General features: G+C 45.2%; 1 protein-coding gene across 1 annotated transcript in view; it reads left to right on the forward strand.

Annotated features, from left to right (window-relative positions):
* The window catches only part of DGKI (diacylglycerol kinase iota), a 1,086,779-nt gene that overhangs the window by 436,421 nt on the left and 629,169 nt on the right, over nucleotides 1–21,189 (forward strand). The window contains exon 10 of the mRNA XM_033957757.1: nucleotides 20,866–20,868. Within this exon, the coding sequence (XP_033813648.1) occupies nucleotides 20,866–20,868 (3 nt within the window). The remainder of the gene's footprint in view (nucleotides 1–20,865; nucleotides 20,869–21,189) is intronic.

A 21,189-nucleotide genomic window follows, 5' to 3' on the forward strand; every position in this document is an offset into this window, starting at 1 on the left:
CAGGCTTCTGTGCCAGGTTGTTTAGGGCCTGTATCTGGGCGGACATTTGCTGCAAAAGTTCCGTGTGCTGAGTTTGCTGTGCCTGGTGGTCTGCTTTCCAGAGCTCTGCCTGCGACTGCAGCATCTCCTGAAAACGCTGCTGCATTTTGTGCATCTCCCCTTCCAGACCAGTCAGGAACTTAGACGCCTCCATCCTGGAACACAAACAAGAGAGAACAGGAACCCAAGTGCGGACTTTCACTGCTAGGGTTTTCCCTCACTAGCCCCGAGTCTCTGGTCCCTCTTACCCACCAATCCACATCAGCCACCCCTAAGCACCGTTACCTTAGGGACTGATGTGTCTCAGCCTTGGGATATTAGGGCCTCCCCAGCCACTCCTCCGACCAGGAACTCAGGAACCTGGAACCGCTCCTCCGGACTCCGCTCCACTCCTCAGCAGACTGTGTCCTCCGGACGCCTTGATGCTGCCTTGTACTCCACCAGGAACCACACTGAACCGGATACCGCTCCTTCTTCCTGCTTTGCCTCTGGGTATTTGTAATCCACGGCTCACATAAAGTCAGATTTAGGAAAATTAAGGCTTTCAAAAAAAAAACCACTCGAATTGTTCCACAATTCCAAAATACTGTATTGCCAGCCTTTGAACACAGTACTTTCTGGCACTAGTCTTCACCTCCAAAAGGTCAGCAGTTTGCTTTGCAAAAAAAAAACCAAAAACCAAAGTTCGTGTTTTTTTTTTTCCAAGTCTTTGGACGTACTTCCTCCACTAACCTGTGGGCGGCGCAATCCCACCACTGCCACCAACTTCTTGTGGCCGGGCCCGTCCCCGAGTAGGTGGGAAACTCCGGCCCAGACCACAAGTAAGAATTTTAGTACGCCTTTTATATGGTGGTGAAAGGAAGACCCGGATACCGGATTCCTTGAAAAACAGTACCAGGTTTATTAGTGTCCCAAAGTACAAAGAAAAGAAAACAGAAGCAAAAAGAAAACATTCACCTTGGTTTGTTCAAGTCCTTTGGGTGCATCCTGCACACAATTATTTTACAGTCCAGGTGAGTCTCAGGTGTTTTACTGAGGAGCTGAATTGCCCCTCCTTATCAAAAGCAAAAATACTATAACATCCAAAATATTATATCAGTTCAATGCCTTCCTTGGCTCGTATCCCCACTGGGATTTATTGATCTCTCTGGACCTTAACACCTTCTGGCTTTTATAGCTGAGCACGGCTTGTTTCAAGCCTTTCCCCTCTCAGCTCCCTTTATCTTCTTGACACATTTTTATCACCTAATTAGCTTTGCCAGCACTGCTCTGGCTTCCGTGTGAAACAAAGCAACACTGGGAGAACGTTCTTCAGGAGATTAGCTGAGGACTTTCACATACTGTATTCCCCCAGGTCCATGTCCTCTTCACTTATATTATCACTCAGGACACTGCACATTTCCCATTCACCCTCATGGGAACTCTGGCTTAACGTTTCCTCATTACTACCAGGCTGTGCTTCCCATCCCCCTCTCTGCAAGTCTGCCAAAATACCTGCAGCCTTTCCCTGGGGATAATTTCCCAGCCCTTCTCTCTGGGGTTTAAGTTGCCAGTCACTGTACCTCCCAAGTGCTGTACCACCTTTCCTTAGGTGCTGGCTTCCTGCCATACACTTATGCTGGGTCTTAGGCACCCTCTGTGACCTGGAAACTTGAGTGGTTTGGCTTCTCTCATTAGAGTCAGCTGTGTCCTCCTTCTCTCTCTCCTCCCTATCTGCAAACTGACTTTGCCTATAAGGCAAACTCCGGGGTCGGACTCCACCCCTCTCTAAATTGGTCTCAGGTTTCTCCCTGACCTGGGGAAAGGAGTGATAGGGGCAATTAGTGGTTTTCAGAGCCTTCCTTAACTGGCTCTTCAGCTGTGCTGGGACCTGCCTGGGCTTGCATTCTTTTGGCTGAGCCAGCTGTCCTGGCTCCATGCCGGGTTTTACAGAGCCCTGTGCTGCATTCTGGGGAGTTTTAGCAGTAGTTTTCACTGTGACAGGAGCTTCCCTGTCACAATATCTATTTGGTGCTTTTTATATTTGTTTGTAATTTTCTGACTACATGACCTCTGATGTAGGCTCGGTAGAGTCAAAACATGAACCACATCAGGTCAGTTTGATTTGAATCAATAAAGACTTCCCTTTATTAATTATTTATGACTTTCAATTTTCTTCACTTTCCCAGTTGAAGTACTATTGAGACTCCACGTTTTGGGCCTGATTCTGGAAACAGTGCCTGCAAAACGGGCACCTACTGCATGTCAATCACCAGTAGGCACCGCGTGCAGAATCACATCTATTTTTTCTACAGATGCCTTACATGTAGGCCAATGTTTTACAGGCCTACATTTAAGGCATCTGACTTGTGCCTAGGAAGTGCTTAGGCGTGCCTAAAGCCACTTCTGGCATAAGTCACACCTATGCTGGTTTTAGGCATCTGAAGGCACTTCCTTAGGCATGAGTCAGATGCCTACATTGTAAGCATTGTTTGCTGCATCGATTAAAAAATATATATATATATATGCGTTTCGATTGGTCCATTAGATTGCAGTAGAATGCCTACTGCTGCCTACAATTGGGATGCCAATTTGAGAATCAGGCCCTTTGTGGATTTTTTAAGCTATTTTGTGAAGATTTGGTTTCCTTCTTTTCTTTGACCGATTCTTTGAAAAAGGACCAGTATTTAATTTTCCAATATTTATGCCTATAAAACTTGATTCAGACTTTCTCTCTTCTCTAGAAGAAATAAAATTATTTTCCTAAAATATTAACATGAGTTCCTGCTGAATCCCTTTCAAACAGCAACTCTGTAGAATTTTCACTTTTCTGATAGTTTCTTCTGACTCCAAACAGAAATTTCATTTTTTTTTTTTTTTTTCAAACACTTGAGGTAACTGTTTAGTGAATTCAATCTGTACTGGTCTAACTCCCTTTTATCAACCTTAGCATATGCCTTGGACTTTAAAAGAATTCTAGATTTCCAAAAGCTTTTCCCTTTAGTCTTAGCACACTTCGAGGATAATTGTATAACAGGGCACCTATGAGAGGTTACGTGACTGGAAAGTTGCCTATTTTCATGCTATTTTATAAAGACATACAAGTGCCTATCGGGCCCTTTTCAAAAGACAAACATGTCCAAAAAACAGTACAAAGTGGCACTTGGATGTTTTAATTGCTAAAACATCCAAATTGCCATTTTCAAAACCTATTTTTTTTTTTAAAAAAGATTCTATGCTGTTTGTCAGTTCATCTAAATTTCAAGGGGGCAGGTTGGAGGTGTGTTTTGGACAGTTCTAGGTGGGCTTATGACCTGGACATCTTGCAGTGATAATCAAACATTTTACAAAACATCCAGGGCACAATTTAGATGTTTGGAGCTAGACCTGTTGTAATAATGAATAAGTGCCGAGAAAGTGCCCAAACTGACTAGATGACCACTGGAGACATGAGGGCATAACCCCATCACACTCCTCCAGTGGTCACTGACCCTTCCTACCCCCCAAAGATATGAATTAAGCAGTACATACCTGTGTGTATGACAACAGCAAATGTTATGGCCAGTCCTGGTAGATCAGTAATGGAGTAGCCTGGTGGTCAGTGCAGTAAACTCCAGGGAAGGGGACCCAGGCTCTTATCCCATTCTAACTACTACACTTGAGATGGAAAGTGTGAGTTCACAAAAACCCATAAAAACCCTACTGTTTTGACACATAGGTGACACCTGCAGGCATAAGGGACAGCTGGTGTGGTATACAGTTGACTTCAGTACGTATTTGGTGAGTATTAGAGGGCTTCCTGTACACAGTAAGGGGGTTATAGTGATTATGTACATGGGACCCTTTATGTGAAGTTCACTGCTGTGCCCCCTAGAGTACCCCACTAAAAATACTGATTCGTCATACATCCCAATAGTTTGTCTAAATGCATTTTTCTTTTGGACATTTTGGCCCGGATTCTATAAATGGTGTCCCGATTGTAGGCAGCCAACCTGACTCAGGCCGCCTACATTATAGGCGCTTCTGGGAGCCTAGGGAGACGTGCAAGCTCACCTAAGGCTAGGCGTGGGCATGGCTTGGCCCGGAAGTAACCTTATGCAGACCTAGGCAGTCATACACATCGCTGTAGGCCCACGGTAGACACGTACAGTGTAGGCCAGAAAAATGCTGGCAAGGGATCTCTGCTGCGATAGGTTTAGCGACAGTGCCATCTGTGCCCCCATACATTGCATAGCAGGAGGGATGCCCAGTCCCTCTTACCTGAACCCCCCCACTCCCCTCAAACATTGCACGGCAGGAGAGATGCCCAGTCCATCCTACCTGGCACGCACAAACCCTTCCCTGAACACCTGTATACCCTCATGTACATCACCAAGAGGAGGGATGCCCAATCCCTTCTGCCAAGCACCCCCTTGTACATTACCATCAGGAGGCATGCCCAAACACTCCTGCCGCAACCCCCACTCCCTGTACATCGCCAGCAGGAAGGATGCATAATCTCTCCTACCGGAACCCTCCCAACCCCCTACTGAACATAGTAGGCATCCCCCTGCCAGACCCCTCAGCCCACCCACCCCAGACTCCCCTCTACCTCCACCATGGGAGTGGCTTAAGGGATCTGGTCAGTCGGAATTTTAGGTCACTCCCAGTGCATCCCAGAATGCACTGCAAATTGGCCTAAGATTCCAGTGGCCGAGATACCTAAGGACCCTCCTTAAGTGCCTGGGCCAATCAGAGCCTAAGGTACCTCCCTGGTGCATCCCACAATGCACCGGGAAGGAGCAGACTCACTATTTTTGATAAGGCAGACCAACTGGCTGGAGGCAGGAAGGATTCCTCCAGCCGGCCAATGATCTTAGGTGAGGGGGGTCCGGGAGGCTGGGGGTCCAGTGGGGGGATGCCCACTATGTTCAGTAGGGGTGGGAGGGTTCTGGCAAGAGGGATTGGGCATCCCTCCTGCCAGCAATGTACAGGAGAGATGGAGGTGGTTCCGGCAGGAGGGACTGGGTTTCCCTCCTAGCGCACGATGTTCAGGGAAGGGTTGGGCATTCCTCCTGCCAGTATTCTTCATGGGGGTGGGGATGGGTTGCCGCTAAACTTATCATGACAGGGAGATCCCTTGCCATGATAAGCTCAGCGGCAACCCAATTCTTTAACCAGCGCCTGTGACATGGATGTCGGTTAGAGAATTGGGTTCTTAGGAGGGCTTAGGCACGATTTTCTCTAGGACACCTGTATGCGATTCTCAAAAGTCACTTAGGAGGAGGCCAAGGAAAAGACTACCAGACACAATTTGTAGTTTAAACATTCAAGGCCTTGGAAGTTCTTGACATCCTACTAAGTGGTAGAATACCATCAAAAATCTCCCTGAATTACAAGTGACTGGCCATTTTATTGAGTTTAAGATATTTATTGAGTTTAAGATTAATTCATTAGTAAACATACATAGTTGGTACATCTTCCAATTGAATTACAATTGCTTCATTAAGATCCAATGATAAATTTCAGCAGTGTTCTTTTGGTTAATTTCAGTCACATGATTTCTTGTCAATCTTATTTCAGTAGTAATTTTCCCTAGCAACAATAATGACTTAGTTATCACATGATACTTCATTTTGCCCCTGTCAACAATAGAGGAGGTGTTCTATTTCAAAGCAGTGCACATCTTGTAACAATGTGTTTATTTAGGGCACACTGACCTGCCCCCTTTCCCAGTTCCTTGTTCTAGGACTTAGGCACTTCCTCTGTTCTGTTACTGGAACAAACATCTATTTAAAAACTTGAACACTTGCTTGTAATGCTAACCAAGCAATAAGCTTTTACTGTAACTCTGAAGCATTTCTATATCCTTTAGCTTCATCTTTTATTATCTATATATTGGTGTCTTCAGTTTTCCCAGGCAAGGGGTGTCTCACACATATTGAGTTATGGGCCCCCTTATATCCTGCTTAATACTATTATTGCCATCAGGTCCTTCCTTTCTGCAGGGTGCTGCCTTCACAGAAACAGGAAGTAGGAAGGCCTGATGTCATCAAAAGCACAAGTTGTAAAAGCTGCACTGCTGACAAAGGAGGGGGGTGACAAACAGAGAGAGAGGGAAGGAGAGAGGAAATGGGGAGAAGAATGCTGCACCCAATTGGGAAGAGAAGGAAGACCAGGGAAGCGAGAGGAGAGGAAAGAGAGATGCCAGCCTATGGGGAAGGGAGGGAGAGAAAGAAAAGGAGGAAGGAAAGGAGATACCAGACCAAGGAGGGGGAGGGAGGGATGTCAGGGAATGGGGGAGGGAAGGTGACAGAGATGCTAGACCAGGGGAAAGGAAGGAGGGAGAGAAAGGAAGGAGAGGAGATGCCAGATAATGGAGGGGGAGGTATAGATGGAAGTGAAGGAGAGGAAAGAGATGCCAGGGCATGGGGAGGGAAGGGAAAGAGATAGAGATGCCAGACCATGGGATGGAGTGGGAATGAAGGAAAGGAGAAGAGAGTGATGCCCAAGCAAAGGGGAGGGAGTGGAGATAGAGAGAAAATGGAGAAGAGTGAAGCTGAAATGAATCATGTACAAAGGAGAGAAGAAGCACAGGATAGATAGTTTATTAGAAAGGGCATAGAAAGAGGGAACATGCCTTATGAAAAAGATAGAGAGGATGGACAGTAGATAGAAGGGACAGCAAGAGCAAGGGTGGATAGTGGATAGAAGGTGCAAAGAGAGAGAGGGTGGATAGTGGCTGGAAGGGGCAGAGAGAGGGAGGACAGATGTTGCATGGAAGGGAGAGAGAGAGGATAGACACTGTATGGAGAGAGAGAGAGCAGAGAGAAGCTGATTAAAGCACAAACGAAAAAAGGTAGAAAAAAATATAAATATTTTTTTTGCTTTAGAATAAAGTAGTATTGTAGTTGTATTGATAAAAGTTTATAAACAGGAAATGGAAATAAGACAATCTTTTTATTGGACTAAAGCTTCCTCAGGTCAGGAAAGGATACCGTAATAGCAATATATTGTACTGATCTGAAGGAGGATTTGGTCTCTGAAAGCTAATTGAAAAATGGATTAGTCCAATAAATTTGTATTTTATTTCCCATTATTTGTTTTATTTCTGTTTGTTAATTTGTAAAGCGATGATTGCTATTTCTCAGGTTTTTTTTCAAATTTACATCTGCTATCTTTATATTTTTTTTATTTATTTAAAAACATGTATTATCCGTCTGAAAACTACGCAGCTTACAATAAAAGAAACATCCACAATCACCAACTGACATATACAAAATTCAAAAACCATCATTTACATCAATAAAATAAACAAAGCATCTTTAAGATTGATATAATACACAAGTCTACCTAGATTCAATCAACCTTTACTTCAATGAAATGCTTGGACATAAAGATATGCCTTCAATAATTTCCTGAAACTAAGCACATAAGAAATGCAAGTTTCCAGGAATACCATTCCATAAAATCGGACCAGCAATAGAGAAAGAAGATTTTGCTGTATTCACATACAAAACACAGCAATAAAAATTATCACTAATTCAAAAAAATTTGATCATGTCACCCCATAGTTGAAAAATGCTCACTGGTTGCCCATTATTCATCGGATCACTTATAAAATCGCTCTTCTTACATTTAAGACCCGACAAACCAATACGCCAGCATTTATTGACAGAATTCTTATTCCACATGATCCCCCCAGAACTTTAAGGTCCTTATCTCAACATAATTTTAATGTCCCATCATTAAAAATAATTGGCACTCGCCGTGCATATATTTTTTCGGTAACGGAACCCTCTATTTGGAACTCTCTTCCATTATATTTACGAGCTGAACGAAATTTGAACAAATTCAAGAGTAGCTTAAATGCTTTATTTTTAAAGACGTATATGATTGATGTATTACATACTCTTTTAATCTATTTTCAAGTTTTACAAATTTTAAACATTTCCCAATCCTTTCCCTTTGTTCCTTTCCTCTCGTTTTTTTGGTTGTTTTTTTTAAGAATTGTAATTTTTCCCCCACTATCCTTTTAGCTTTACACCTCCCCATGTAAGTCTATTTTTGTTCTGGTTTTGTCTTTTGTTTATTTTTATTGTACAATGCTTTGAAATGTTAAATTAAGCATTTTATCAAATTTTAATAAACTGTAACTATCCTATATAATAAAAGGCTAACTCGCGCATGCGCACTCCTATTAGTGTGCTTCCATGATCAGTAGTTCCGTGGCCGCATGAGTGCGCATGCGCGAATCCCCAGCACTTCCCTACACTCGCTGGAAGGACTGGACTGTACAAGTCCCCAGCACAAGCGTGTGGCCGACCCAGGATCGTGAGAGGATGCGCCGTGCAAAGTGCTGCACACTACTGGAGGGGGAGGGACATACCGGCACAAACCTCCCGCCAGAGAGGAAGGGCTGAAGCCAGCAACAGCAGCGAATTGTAAACGCTGCTGTTGCCTGAAGCACCCGAGGCAGACGCTTCTCTCCCAGCGAGATGACTTTAATATCAAACCTCCCTCACGGAGGAGGGTGTTTATGAGCAACTTGAAAAACTGAAGGTGGACAAAGCGATGGGACCAGACGGGAGCCATCCCAGGATACTAAGGGAACTCAGAGAGGTTCTGGCGAGACCTATTAAAGACTTGTTCAACAAATCTCTGGAGACGGGAGTGATTCCTGGGGATTGGAGGAGAGCGGATGTGGTCCCTATTCATAAAAGTGGTCACAGGGATGAAGCAGGAAACTACAGGCCGGTGAGCCTCACTTCAGTTGTTGGAAAAATAATGGAAGTGTTGCTGAAAGAAAGGATAGTGTATTTCCTTGAATCTAATGGGTTACAGGATCCGAGGCAACATGGCTTTACAAAAGGTAAATCGTGCCAAACGAACCTGATTGAATTTTTTGATTGGGTGACCAGAGAGCTGGATCAAGGACATATGCTAGATGTAATTTACTTGGATTTCAGCAAAGCCTTTGATACAGTTCCTCATAGGAGGCTGTTGAACAAACTTGAAGGGCTGAAGTTAGGACCCAAAGTGGTGAACTGGGTCAGAAACTGGCTATCGGACAGACGCCAGAGGGTGGTGGTTAATGGAAGTCGCTCGAAGGAAGGAAAGGTGACTAGTGGAGTCCCTCAGGGTTCGGTGCTGGGGCCAATCCTGTTCAATATGTATGTAAGTGACATTGCTGAAGGGCTAGAAGGAAAAGTGTGCCTTTTTGCAGATGATACCAAGATTTGTAACAGAGTAGACACCGAAGAGGGAGTGGAAAATATGAAAAAGGATCTGCAAAAGTTAGAGGAATGGTCTAATGCCTGGCAACTAAAATTCAATGCAAAGAAATGCAGAGTAATGCATTTGGGGATTAATAATAGGAAGGAACCGTATATGCTGGGAGGAGAGAGGCTGATATGCACGGACGGGGAGAGGGACCTTGGGGTGATAGTGTCCGAAGATCTAAAGGCGAAAAAACAGTGTGACAAGGCAGTGGCTGCTGCCAGAAGGATTCTGGGCTGTATAAAGAGAGGCGTAGTCAGTAGAAGGAAGAAGGTGTTGATGCCCCTGTACAGGTCATTGGTGAGGCCCCACTTGGAGTATTGTGTTCAGTTTTGGAGACCGTATCTGGCAAAAGACGTAAGAAGACTTGAGGCGGTCTAGAGGAGGGCGACGAAAATGATAGGAGGCTTGCGCCAGAAGACGTATGAGGAGAGACTGGAAGCCCTGAATATGTATACCCTAGAGGAAAGGAGAGACAGGGGAGATATGATTCAGACTTTCAAATACTTAAAGGGTATTAACGTAGAACAAACTCTTTTCCAGAGAAAGGAAAATGGTAAAACCAGAGGACATAATTTGAGGTTGAGGGGTGGTAGATTCAGGGGCAATGTTAGGAAATTCTACTTTACGGAGAGGGTGGTGGATGCCTGGAATGCGCTCCCGAGAGAGGTGGTGGAGAGTAAAACTGTGACTGAGTTCAAAGAAGCGTGGGATGAACACAGAAGATTTAGAATCAGAAAATAATATTAAAGATTGAACTAGGCCAGTTACTGGGCAGACTTGTACGGTCTGTGTCTGTGCATGGCCGTTTGGAGGAGGATGGGCTGGAGTAAGTCTTAACAGAGATTTTGGCAGTTGGAACTCAAGCACAGTACCGGGTAAAGCTTTGGATTCTCGCCCAGAAATAGCTAAGAAGAAAAAAAAAAATAATAATTTAAATTGAATCAGGTTGGGCAGACTGGATGGACCATTCGGGTCTTTATCTGCCGTCATCTACTATGTTACTATGTTACTATGAGACTGCTCAACATATTGATATTTCTAGCCCTTAAAAATATCTTACATTGCTGGAAAGACATGTCTAAGGTGAACTACAACACATGGTGGAATACGCTATGCCTTACAGTTAAATATGAAAGCGTTATAGCGGAAAAACACAAGGCCACAAGCTCCTATACTAAAATATGGAGTCCGGTTAACTCCTATTGCAACACAGGCTGACGACATTCAGCTCATGTGCGGAAACATGATTGTCATCATTTAAATCTGGCTCATTCCTTATGGCTCATTCCCAATGTTTGCATGAGTCTCCGGTGTCTCTCTGTGCTTTGGATATTATTACATGTACTTTTGGCTGTGTGTTGTGCTGCTACTCCCCTCTTTCTAGATAGGCATGGGTCTGCCTGCTGTATCACATTATGTAGATAATTTCTCATGACTCATTGCATTGGTGCAGCGTGCATGTTTCTTGCCTTGTTAACATTTATTGTACTTAATATACCAAACTCAATAAAATTTCTTGAACTTAAAAAATGTATTATTTTGTGAGTATTCATTTGTTTATTGTCTCCGCTTTTTAATTATAAATTGTGAAACGATTAGAAGTTTTGATTTGCATTTTATCAAAAATTTTAATAAACTTGGAAACTTGCTATTCATGCAGAGAATCGCTGGTACAAGGGAGGAAGAAATGTGCCTGGTGCCTGCTCCTCTTCCTGCTTGCCCTGTCACAAAAAGCAGCCCCTGTCCTCCCTGCCTGCTAGTACTGCTGATCGGGGCAAGGGAATCCTCTATCATCTGAGCCGGCAGGACTACCCAAAGCCGCCATGGCTTTCGAGAAGTCCTGCCAGCTCAGCTGATCAGGGATTCCCCTTCTCTGATCAGCTCAACTGGCAGGAAGGGGCTGCTTTTTTTAATGGGTGCAACTGTTGTGCACACACAGCTGTGCTCATTAAAAAAATAAAGAAAGAAGTCACGTGAGCCCAAAACCGGGACCACCTGACACCAAGCCCCCTGCCTTCTTATCCCACAGACCCCTCCCATCACTCCAAAATAAAATCCTGATGGTCTAATGGGCTGGGGGATCGGGCCAGACCCTTCCCAGCTCAAGGACCTTTTGTTGAAAATCATGCAGGAGGAGTGAACTGGGAGGGGCCCAAGGCTCTGATTGGCTCAACCACCTAAGATTCTTCTCCCGGGGAGGGGCCTTATGCATTTGAGCCAATCAGGGCCTTAGGCCCCTCCCAGTGCATGCCAGGGGAGGGACCTTAGGTACCTGAGTCAATTGGAACCTTAGGCTCCTCCCAGTGCATCTCAGGATGCATCAGGAGGGGAAAGGGCTACCATTTTGAAGAGGCAGCCCTTCAATGCAGGAGGACGTGGACATCCCACCTGCCAGATTTTCAACAAAAGGTACGGGGAGTGGTATCAGGGTGGAGGGTCCTCGAGCTGAGGCATGAGGTCAGACCCAATTTCCCCAGTCCACTAGAGCACCAGGATTTTGTTTTGAGGTGGTGGGAGTAGTCTGGGAGACCAGAGGGGGGGGGGGCTTGGTGTTGGGGGGTATCAGAGGGTCCCAGTTTTGGAGTCCTCTGCAAGTAGGGCTGTCGTTTTTTAATGCTGTTGTGCCTGTGTTGTGTGTGCACAACACTTGCACAACAGTTACCAGCAGCTCCAGTGCTGCCGGTAATTAGCGACAGGAAACAGGGAGGGGTTCTCTTTTGTGCATCGCTAGATCTCATTTAAATACTAATCAGCTCCTAACAATGTATTTGCATAGGGTTCTCAGTGGTACATGGGGTTTGGGAAGGGGGTATATACACAAAGCAAGGGGGCAGGGAAGTGTACCTCCACCCTGGGCGCCTCCTACCCTTGCTACGCCACTGGTCCCAAGGTCTCAACATGAACAATATGGTGTCTGTCCACTTAAAGACAAATGCAATGCATTTAGGACTGGCACCCATGTCGGTAGCTGCCTAAAAAGCAGCTGCCGATCTTGTGTCAATCACATGACAGCGCCGGTTACAGAATTGCGCCTAAATTCAGCCAAGATAGGCAGCTGAAATGTAGGCCTGGAAAAACCTGACTTACATTTTAGCCACCTATCTATGCCACTTTAGGGATCCTAAAGTCAGGCTGCAGCAGCCATAAACTGGACACAACCCGATTCCATCTGTGACTAGTACTAAAATATTAGGAGTAATCCTGGACACAAACTTATCGTATCATTCGCAAATTTCAAAGGTGGTGATAAACTCCTTTTTAAAACTACGTCTGATCAGATTGATTCATTTTCTGTTATTTACAGAGGCTCTAAACATTGTAGTACATTCTCTTGTTATTCAACAGATAGACTACTATAATTCTCTTTATGCCAGGTTATGTCAGAAGGACATTCAAAGCTTGCAGGTAATACAAAATACAGCTATTAGAGTAATTCACAATCTCCGTAAATTTGACCATACATCTTCATTTATGAAAAATGCTCACTGGCATCCAGTAAAATACTATATGGTATATAAGTTAATTCTTACTGCTTTTAAGGTATTGAGAACAGACGAGCCGCTTGTTAATTCCCTATGTAGTTGGTAGGAATTTGAGATCCATAAATAAGCAATTGCTGATAATGCCATCGTACAAAGATGTTGTACACAAACATGTAAGAGACACAATTTTCTCTGTAACTGGTCCAAGATATTGGAACGTGATCCCATTGGCACGTCGTGGGAGACCAACTCCGCCCCAACAGCCCTTGCTGAGCCGTTCTTCAAACCTGTAAAACTGCTATCTTTCCTGCTCAGCCCTTCTTCGGCTCCAGCCACCGCAAGGGAAAGAATTGGCCGACGTAGGAGACCAACTCCGCCCCCTACAGCCCCTGCTGAACAGTCCGCTGCCTCCACTCTGCCTGCCTGGCTTAAGTCTCCCATGTTCAAATTCCATCGTGATCTGTACAGTTTACTTGATTGCATTATAAAGGCTCTTACCCAATTAGCCATCGCTAAGCCCTTCCGCTGGAATTTGTCCAGTTACTAGTCTCTGCCCATTGCTAAGGCCCTTTTCTGACCAAAAAACAAACAAACCATGAAGCCACCCCTTTGGGTCCTTATACTCCTGCTCTGCTCATCTCTCAACACCTCCCTCTGCCTGAACCCTCCCTCTCCCAACCTGCTCGACTCCTCAAATAGTCACAATTCTGGCCCTGGCACCAGAATCCCCACCCTGACGCGCCCCAGGAATCACCCCACCAGAAAACCCCCCCGCAAAGTCAATCCCACCTCTCTAAAGCCTGTCCCCCATGCTAACCTCCCCTGCCATGCCTCTAACTCTCTCACCCCTGTCCCGACCCTTTACTGCAACGCCAGATCCGCATGCAATAAAATTCAAATTCTGAAGGACCTCCTTGAGGACCTCGATCCTGGATTCCTGTGCATCACAGAATCATGGATCTCAAAAGACGACCTCTTCACACAAAACGAACTCTGCACCCATGGCTACCAAGGCCTCTTTTCACCCAGAATCAACTGTAAAGGAGGTGGCCTGGCACTCCTCTACAAATCCTTCTTTGATGTCCAGCTCCTCGAGAGAGGCACCCACGCTTCATTAGAATATATGCTAGCCTCAATCAATGATGAGCTCCATCCTCACCCACTGGGCATCCTGTTACTATACCGTCCACCTATCCCTTGGTCCAATTCCTCTAACCTTGTCTTCGAGACCATAACTAATGCCTTTCTCAAATTCCAAAGATTACTAATCATCGGAGACGTTAATCTCCACCTTGACGACTCCACCAGCAAGGACACGATAGAATTCAATGACTTCCTCATCTCCCTAGGTTTCTCCCCCCCCACATCCGCTCCTATCTATGAAAAAGGGCACACTCTAGACCTCATCCAGTTCCTCGACCTCACCGCTTATAAAACGTCTGCCGAAGACACCCGTTGGGAACACATCCTGTGGTCAGACCATCTCCTAGGGGCCTTCTGCCTCTCCATCTTCATGTCTCATCTCGGATCCCCACCCCGATCCCCCAATTCTATTATCTTCCGGAAAAAAATTTTGAGCGATCTGTTCTGGACCAAATTCCTCAACCTCCTCCCCTCCATTCCCAAGCTTGCAGACTCTGAAAACAATTGGCACAACTGGATCGCCCTTTCCAAGTCCACCTACCACTCCCTCGCCCCCCAAACCACTAAATCCATCACCTATCCCCATAAAGCCCCTTGGTACCTTCCACTCCATAGAGACCTGAAACAAAAATGTCGAGCCTTAGAGCGAAAATGGAAAAAATCCAAATCCTCATCTGACAGACAGGCCTGGAGAATCAATATCAAACTCTACAACTCAATATTAAAAAAAGCAAGGAAGAACTTCTATGGAGACAAGATCTCCAAATCCAAAAACCAGAATGGCACATTGTTCAACATTTGGCGCTCCCTAACCACTAAAAATGACTCCACCCTTCTTCCCTCATCTCCTTCAGCCGAGGTCCTAGCAAAATTCTTCACTGATAAGATCTCTACCTTAAGGCGCTCCTTCCTGCCCGCAATCTCCTACAATTCTCTGGTGCCCCCCGAACCCAACCCCACCCTAGCTGCTCTCAACCCCATCCCTGCCGACAGATCCTGGACTGTCTTCGAGCTCATATCTGATTCTCAGATCCTTAAACTCTGCCTCAAGTTAAAATCATGCAACTGCATCCTGGACCCATTTCCCTCCTACCTATTTGAGAAAATCCCTGCACAGGCCATCACATCTCTTACCAAACTCATAAATTCTGCCCTATTATCAGGCCTATTCTCCACTGAAATGGGACACATCGCATTGACCCCTTTACTGAAAAAAGCTGACCTAGACCCCTCCATACCATCCAACTACCGTCCAATAGCAAATATCCCTCTCCTCACCAAACTGCTCGAGTCTATCATATCTACCCAGCTCTCTTCCTACTTAGAAAGATTCTCCATCCTCTTACCTTACCAATATGGCTTCAGACCCAACTTCTGCACTGAATCCCTATTGGCCTCTCTAATCTCTAAGGTTCAGCAACTGCATTCTTGTAACAAGTTTGCTGTCCTTCTACAATTCGACCTCTCCGCAGCTTTTGACGTTGTCCACCACGACATTCTAATTTTTCAACTCTCCAAGATAGGCATTAGCTCCATAGTTCTTGATTGGTTCTCCAAATTCTTGCGCTCCCGTTCTTACATGGTTAACATGAGCGGCACCTCATCCTCCCCCTGGACCCCGACTTGTGGTGTCCCACAAGGCTCACCCCTCTCCCCAATCCTCTTTAACATTTACATGTCCTCCCTGAAACTACTCCAACTACCCCCCCTTGAAACTCTTTACACTTACGCTGATGACATCCTTGTCCTCCTTGAGACCGACTCGAACCTCACTAACCTCTCCACGAACATATCCTCATGCATAAAGAACCTCCAATCCTGGGCATTCACAATGCATATGAAACTAAACGAGTCCAAAACAAAACTCCTTTGGCTCGGCTAAAAATTAGACCATCTACCTTCCTCCATCCCATTGTCCACCGGCCCCCCATTACAGCTCGAGTTCTCAAGCAAAGTTCTGGGTGTCACCTTAGACTCTTCTCTATCCTTCAACGAACATCTCCAATCCCTGGTGAAGAAATGCTTCTTCAGCCTTCACATGCTAAGGAAAGTCAGACCCTATTTTCACCAAAAACACTTCGCAGTCCTAGTACAATCCATCATCCTCTCCAGATTGGATTATTGCAATTCTATCTACCTCAGCCTAACCAAGAAAAGCCTCCACAGACTTCAGCGGATTCAGAACGCCGCAGCTAAGCTTGTTTTCGCGAAAAGCAAATTTGATCACGTCTCACCACTCCTGTCTAAGCTCCATTGGCTCCCAGTAATCCCCAGGATCCACTTCAAATGTGCGTGTCTGGCCTACAAGATCCTACATGGCATCCTTCCTGCCGTTATCCCTCTATCCTGGAACTCCCCAACCCCTACTTCCTCCAGATCCTCCCAAATTTTTAAACTATCCTTCCCTTCCATAAAAGGTATTTCCCATGTAGGCAAACTTGGGTCATCCCTCCCCTTTAGAATCACTAAGATCTGGAATAACCTTCCCTCCCCTCTCCGAACCTCAAGCTCCCTCCAACTCTTCCGCAAATACCTAAAAACCTGGCTATTCTCAAAACTGTAACACTTCCCCCCTCTTAGGCCTCTCACCTTCCCCCTTTACACCTAACTCTTTAATCTCTCCACTGTAGTTCCTCTCTCATCTTTCTTCCTGTAAACCGTGCCGAGCTCCGCATTCGTGGAGATGGTGCAGTATATAAACCCAAGGTTTAGTTTAGTTTAGTTTAAAACAATAACTTCAGTTGATAAGTGTAAGGAAAATTTAAAGACCTATCCTTTTTTCTGATGCATATTCTCAGGTATAACGGGTAGTGCTATTGGCATCTGTGAAAATAGAAGGAATATCCCTAAAGTATCCTCCTTTTCTTTCTTTTTTTTTTGGGGGGGGGGAATTTTTTGCATTTCCTTCCTTAAACCTTAAGGGGCTCATAATCAAAATGGAAATACGTCTAAAATCCGGCCTAAATCGGCACTTGGACGATCTGTAAGACAAGTCGTCCAAGTGCTGATAATCGAACCGGGTTTTAGATGTATCTCAAAACGACTTAGGCTCTTTCAGTGCTGCTGTATGCCCAGAGCTAAAAGGGGCATTTTAGGAGGAGTGGTGAGGGTGGGATCTGGGCGGGATCTGGACTGGCTTAGACTTGCAAGTATAACCAAAAGTTTAACAAGACTGCCCAGACGGAAATTGTACATTGTGACTTAGGCCATGTAAAACCATGTCTAAGTGTCTAGAAGGTCTCCAGAGTGAGCAGATAACCACTGTAGATACAAAGTACACACTCCCCCATTTATCACTGAACTCCCCCCACCTCCATAAAAAAACAGAATAAAAAATTTACATATCTGCCTCCAGAAAACATCAGCAGCTGGCATAGGAAAGCCTAATAGAACAGCATAGAGGTGGCTTAAATAGGCTGGGGGGTGGACTAGTGACCTATAGAGAGGAGGACCCATGCCAATAATCTACTCTAACCACTGCATTCATGGTGAAACATGTGCACCCCCCAAAACCCTGCTGTACTGCCATATTGATGCCACCTACAGCCATAAGGGCTATTGGGGTTGTAGACAGGTGGGTCTAGTAGGTTTTGGGGGGTATTTGGGAGGGCTCTCGATGACCTATAAGGGAGTTGTGGTGAGATGTTTATATGGTACCCTTTTTGTGAAGTTCGCAGCAGTGCCCTATAAGGTGCCCCACTACTGTGTTGCCATGTCTGGGTGTCCAGTCCATTACTTTGCTGACCCCTCTCACGTCCAAAAAGGTCTTGTTCTAGGCGTTTTTGACTTGGATGATTTTTTGGACAAGAATGGGGTATAAAGATAGACGATGTAGCGGTCTGGCCGATCAAACGGCTAGACATATAATTAGACGATTAAAATAAATATATATTTTGGACATATTTTTCGAGAATGGACTTTAGACAGCGACTTAGGCCCAAAATGGACTTAGACGTATCTTTTGATTATGCCCCTCCACGTATGCATTATGTATGAATTGTTTTGTATATTGTATTGTTAAATTTTTAAATTACTATGTTTTAGACTCTAAGGGGCTCATAATAAAAAAGAAAAACGTCTAAAAAGTGGCCTAAATGGGTACTTGGACGATCAAAAGGCCGACCCCACGACCCCCACCCCTCTCCCTGTACCTTCAAAATCGTTGGTCGGATGGACGGGTGCCAAGCCCGTCCATCCGACAGGCCAGCCATCGTTGAATGGCTGGCCTTAGGGCTGATTGGCCCAGGCAGCCCAAATCCCACCCAACCCGGCCCATATGCCTAAGGCTCCACCCACATGAGGGGCCTAAGCCTTCTGGGCCTATTCCGATTGGCCCAGGCATTTCAGGCCCTACCTGTGTGCGGGATTTGAGCCGGCTGGGCCAATCAGGCCCTAAGGCTAGCCATTCAACGATGGCTGGCCTGTTGGACGGACAGGCTTTGCACCCGTCTGTCCGACCAACTATTTTGAAGAAACGGGGAGGTGGGGTCGTGGGGGTCAGCGGGGGGGTCACGGTTTGGCTGGCGGGAGATCAGGGGTTCGGGGGGCCCTTGTATCGAGGGCAGGAGGGCTTGGGCTCCCTCCTGCCCCGATAGTGTCAGGGGATTCGGGGGTGCCGTGGGGCAGAAGGACTTGGGCTCCCTCCTGCCTGGATTGTTGTGGGAGGGGGGGATTCTGTAACCGGTGTTGTTTTTGACAGACACCAGTTACAGAACCAGGTTATAGGTGAAGGACTGGCTCCTCCTTCGCCTAAAAGCTCTTGTTTTGGGCGTTTGGGAGTTAGGCTTTTTTTATGTTGATTATATGGTGTTAGTGTAGACATAGTGCTGGTCTGGATGTTTGAACAGCTGAACGTAGAGGCAGGCCATTATTTTTTTTAAAAAAATTCCTTCTGGACGTTTTTTTTGGATAATGGACATTTTCCCTGCTTCTACTTTCAATGTTTAAGGCCTTAGGCCAAAAGGGGACTTAGACTTTTTTTTTATTATGCCCCTCCATGTCACCTTGAAGATTTTTCCAAGGGTGGGATAGAAAATTTTAAATAAACTTGGAGGTTATCCCCCAACAGCGGAGCCAGCAGTGCTCCCCAAAGCCATGGCTTCAGGGAGTCCTGCCAGCTCAGCTGATCTGGGGTGGGGGTGGGAGGGAATACCCCCGTGATCAGCTGAGCAGCTGTGGCAGGGGATCCCCCTTTGAAGTCCCACAGCAGGAGGGATGCCCACTCTCTCCTGCCAGAACCCTTGAACCTCCTCCCTTTGAAGACCCACAACTATAGGGATGCCCACTCCCTCCTGCCAGAACCCCCAAAGCACCCCCAATCATGTTAGGCAGAAGGCCCCCCGAATCCATGACCTACCCCAATCACCAAAACCCCCAAACCCCTACCCTGACACTCCCCAAACCTTAGATATCTGGCCAATTGGAGTCTTAGGCCACTCCCAGTGTATCTCAGAATGCACTGGGAAGGAGGCCTGACTCTGGTTGACCCAAGTGCCTAAGGTCCCTCCTATGGGAGGGGCCTTAGGCACCTGGGCCATTCAGGGCCTTAGGCCCCTCCTCAGTGCATTCTAGGATGTACTGGGAAGGGGAAGGTGTAGGCATTCCTCCAGCTTATCTTACCTCAAGAGGTACGGGAGTTGGGATGGGGGGTGTTGGGAGGTGTGGGCCTTTTATTTAGGCATCAGTAGGCGCTTCAACACTGCTGTTTTTGCCATTTATGATGGTGTATTTCAATTAACTTAGGCATTGGCAGGGGGCCTACTGACAACTAAGTTTAGGCACTGGTTATAGAATTTACCTGTTAGTATTATATGCCTCAGTTCCTTCAAGTAAAAAGATTTGTCAAGAGAGCAGAGCAACTTTAGTATAGGAAATTATGGATTGATTATAAAGTAATTTATTATCAATTGCTTAATAAATATTGCATTTATACTCATGAGACTTACAGTAAAGAAAATATTTCACTAGAAAGGATAAGAAGACATTGAATAGTCCTAGGGAACCTTTTGGAGGTATTAGGACTATGATTTATTTATTTGTTCAATTTTCTATACCATTCTCCCCAGGGAGTTTGGGATGATTTACATGAATTTATTTAGGTACTCAAGCAATTTTCCCTAGCTGTCCTGGTGGGCTCACAATCTATCTAATGTAGATGGGGCAATGGGGGGATTAAGTGACTTTTGCAGGGTCACAAGGAGCAGTGTGAGTTTGAACCCACAACATCAGGTTGCTAAGGCTGTAGCTTTAACCACTGCACTACACACTCCCCTCAATGATGATCATGCCTAACTATCAACCTGCTGGGGATCTTCTGACCATCAATGAATTTGCTGATTATTTCCCTGAAAAGATGCCTAAATTGTGAGAAATGAGAAAAACTGTTTTTTAAAGTTTGATTTCTCTATCCCCTTCAATTGTAGGCTATTTTTTTTCAGTCTAGTATCAAAAAAGAAGGTAACTAATACAATGTCACAACATAGATCTATGGGCTGTTAATTGGCTCAGCCCCTTTTTGGTTGGTGTGAAGGAAGAAGCAGCACATGGGCCCTGCCCTTCCAAAAATAATGAATGCTTCATTGGAAATGAGTTACTTATCTATCCATTTAAAACATATGGTGGTCCATCCTTTTTTTAAAGAATCTTGATTGAATGTTCTGATTTTGCAATATTCTCTCCTGCATTCAATTTTCTCAGTAAGTTTTTCAAGACCTCCTATTGCATTTAATTAAGGTAATGCAGGTTGTTCACAGTTCTGTGGCATGGCTGTTGACCAGTTGCAGCATCATTGAGCAGAATTTTTTTTCCTGAAACATTGTACTGCTTGCTAGTTGCTCAATGAGCAATTGCTCCTTGCCCTGAAGAGGTGCTGAGTGAGGATCTGTTAAGGGGAAGAAAAACTCCATTGGAATATCTTACTGCTAGCATTCAAACTTGGGGAAAGGTAAAACTTGGGCTTGAGCAGGTTATTTCATTGTCCTTCTCTATTTGTTTTTTAGTTCAGTAAACAAATATAGTAACTCTGCTTTTACAGCAAAGTCACTTTAGGCCAGGGATCTCAAAGTCCCTCCTTGAGGGCCGCAATCCAGTCGGGTTTTCAGGATTTCCTAAGCAGTACATGCACATAGATCTCATGCATATTCATTGGGGAAATCCTGAAAACCCGACTGGATTGCGGCCCTCAAGGAGGGATTTTGAGATCCCTGCTTTAGGCAATAGTGTAGCTTTTAGAGTTTCTGTTAAGGTTTTTATATAAAAGTGTTTTAGTCTAGATTAGTATTTTAAA

The sequence above is a fragment of the Geotrypetes seraphini genome, chromosome 9 (genome assembly GCF_902459505.1).
Source record: "Geotrypetes seraphini chromosome 9, aGeoSer1.1, whole genome shotgun sequence".
Lineage (NCBI taxonomy): Eukaryota > Metazoa > Chordata > Amphibia > Gymnophiona > Dermophiidae > Geotrypetes > Geotrypetes seraphini.